The sequence below is a fragment of the Cyprinodon variegatus genome, unplaced genomic scaffold (assembly GCF_000732505.1).
Source record: "Cyprinodon variegatus isolate N-32 unplaced genomic scaffold, C_variegatus-1.0 Scaffold2355, whole genome shotgun sequence".
Classification (NCBI taxonomy): domain Eukaryota; kingdom Metazoa; phylum Chordata; class Actinopteri; order Cyprinodontiformes; family Cyprinodontidae; genus Cyprinodon; species Cyprinodon variegatus.
Genome location: NW_015152808.1, coordinates 26,928 through 28,457, shown reverse-complemented (window position 1 = coordinate 28,457; position 1,530 = coordinate 26,928). Strand labels below are relative to the sequence as shown.

Here is a 1,530-nt window from a genome sequence, read left to right as displayed (position 1 = left end):
GAGAGCGTATCGGGAGATGGAGACCAACAAGACCTCCCTCATCCTTGGTCCTATCTCAAAGGATTTTTAGAAAATAGTCGATATTCATATAGTGGCATCTGGCTGTTTTTTTTAAAGGTTACTTTATACTTTTATACTTTAAGTAGTTTTTGGAGCACATTGTTTTTCACTTTTATTGAGTAAAGAGGTCAAGTTGATACTTTTACCAGAGTGTTTTTAAACTGCAGTATCTATACTTCTTCTGCAGTAAAAAATGTGTGAACTTTTGACACCACTTCCCAGAAGTCAATTCAATTCAGTTTATTTCTATAGCTCCAATTCACAACACGTCATCTCAAGGCACTTTACAGTTCACCAGATCATACAAAGTGATTCAAGGTTTTCTATCTAAGCAAAACCAGTTGATTGCATCAACTCATTGACTCTAAAGTAATCCTTCAGTCAGTCTTTCCCTTCTATTTAAGGCTAAAGGGAACACCCTATTAGAATGAATCTGGCTCTCTTAAGGTCTTCCTTCATTAAGATGTAACCACATCATTTCTGTGCCAGAAGGCAGTGGAAATCTGCAATCTATCTTATGGCAGGGATGTCAGTTACATTTAACATTGTTGTTTCTAAACAGATTTCCAGGAAGTACACAGATCATCATAGGTCATCACAGGTCACCAGGATAGAAGTCCTCTTACAGCTAACAGGGGAAACAGTATTTTCTATGCCTGTCTGTAACATAATCGTCATTTCATCCTGTGTGAAGGAAACAGCCAGTGTGTGGAGTCCCTTCTGTCTCATGGAGCAGATCCAGACTACCAGCTCCCCCACCTGGGCTCTCCTCTCTATGTCAGCTGTCTGCACCGACACACCGCCTGCTCCAAGATGTTGTTGGATAGAGGTGTGTAAGCCCTTTCTATCCATCCTCCTAAACAGCTACATATACCCTGTGTTCATGTAAAATCTGCTGAAAGTTTGTGGCTCTCTAAGCAGCAGCAACACATTTTATTTTTACATTAAATCTGCATCAAACAGTAAAACCAGCGATTCAAACAGCAGCCCACTTCCTCTAAGCTGTGTTTGGGAGATCGTTTAATTTGAATAACATGTGACATTAACTGAGAATATCTTATTTCAATTTCCCTTTTGCATTAATAAAGTATTTTTTATTTGAATTCAGTCTTCTGTACAGGCTACAGTTATCATAGTAAACCAGTTTTCCTGCATGATGTTGGTCCTTTAAAAGACTTCACTTCATACAAACAACATCAGAATCAGGCTCAGCAACATGATAGCCAATAACTAACTTTGGGTATTCTTCACTCAGTAACAGCTTTCACACTAAAGCAGTGGTTCTCAAACTTTTTCTGTCATTCCCCACTTTGGACAAGGGGGAATTTTCAAGCCCCGCCTGTCCCCATCGCCCCAACACAATGCTAATGAAATATTCAACAATCTTAAAATGTTCCAATTTTATTGAAGTAACAAGTAGTATCTAAATACAAACTATCTACATCAAATAACAGCAAGCTCAAAAATAAA

The 1,530-nt window shown here is 38.4% G+C and overlaps 1 protein-coding gene across 1 annotated transcript in view; it reads left to right on the top strand.

The window, feature by feature from the left end:
* The first annotated feature begins 732 nt into the window (after window positions 1-732).
* LOC107080808 (ankyrin repeat and SOCS box protein 5-like) overlaps window positions 733-1,530 on the top strand; it is a 2,515-nt gene continuing 1,717 nt past the window's right edge. Inside the window, exon 1 of the mRNA XM_015369013.1 lies at window positions 733-889. Within this exon, the coding sequence (XP_015224499.1) occupies window positions 874-889 (16 nt within the window). The 5' untranslated portion in view covers window positions 733-873. The remainder of the gene's footprint in view (window positions 890-1,530) is intronic.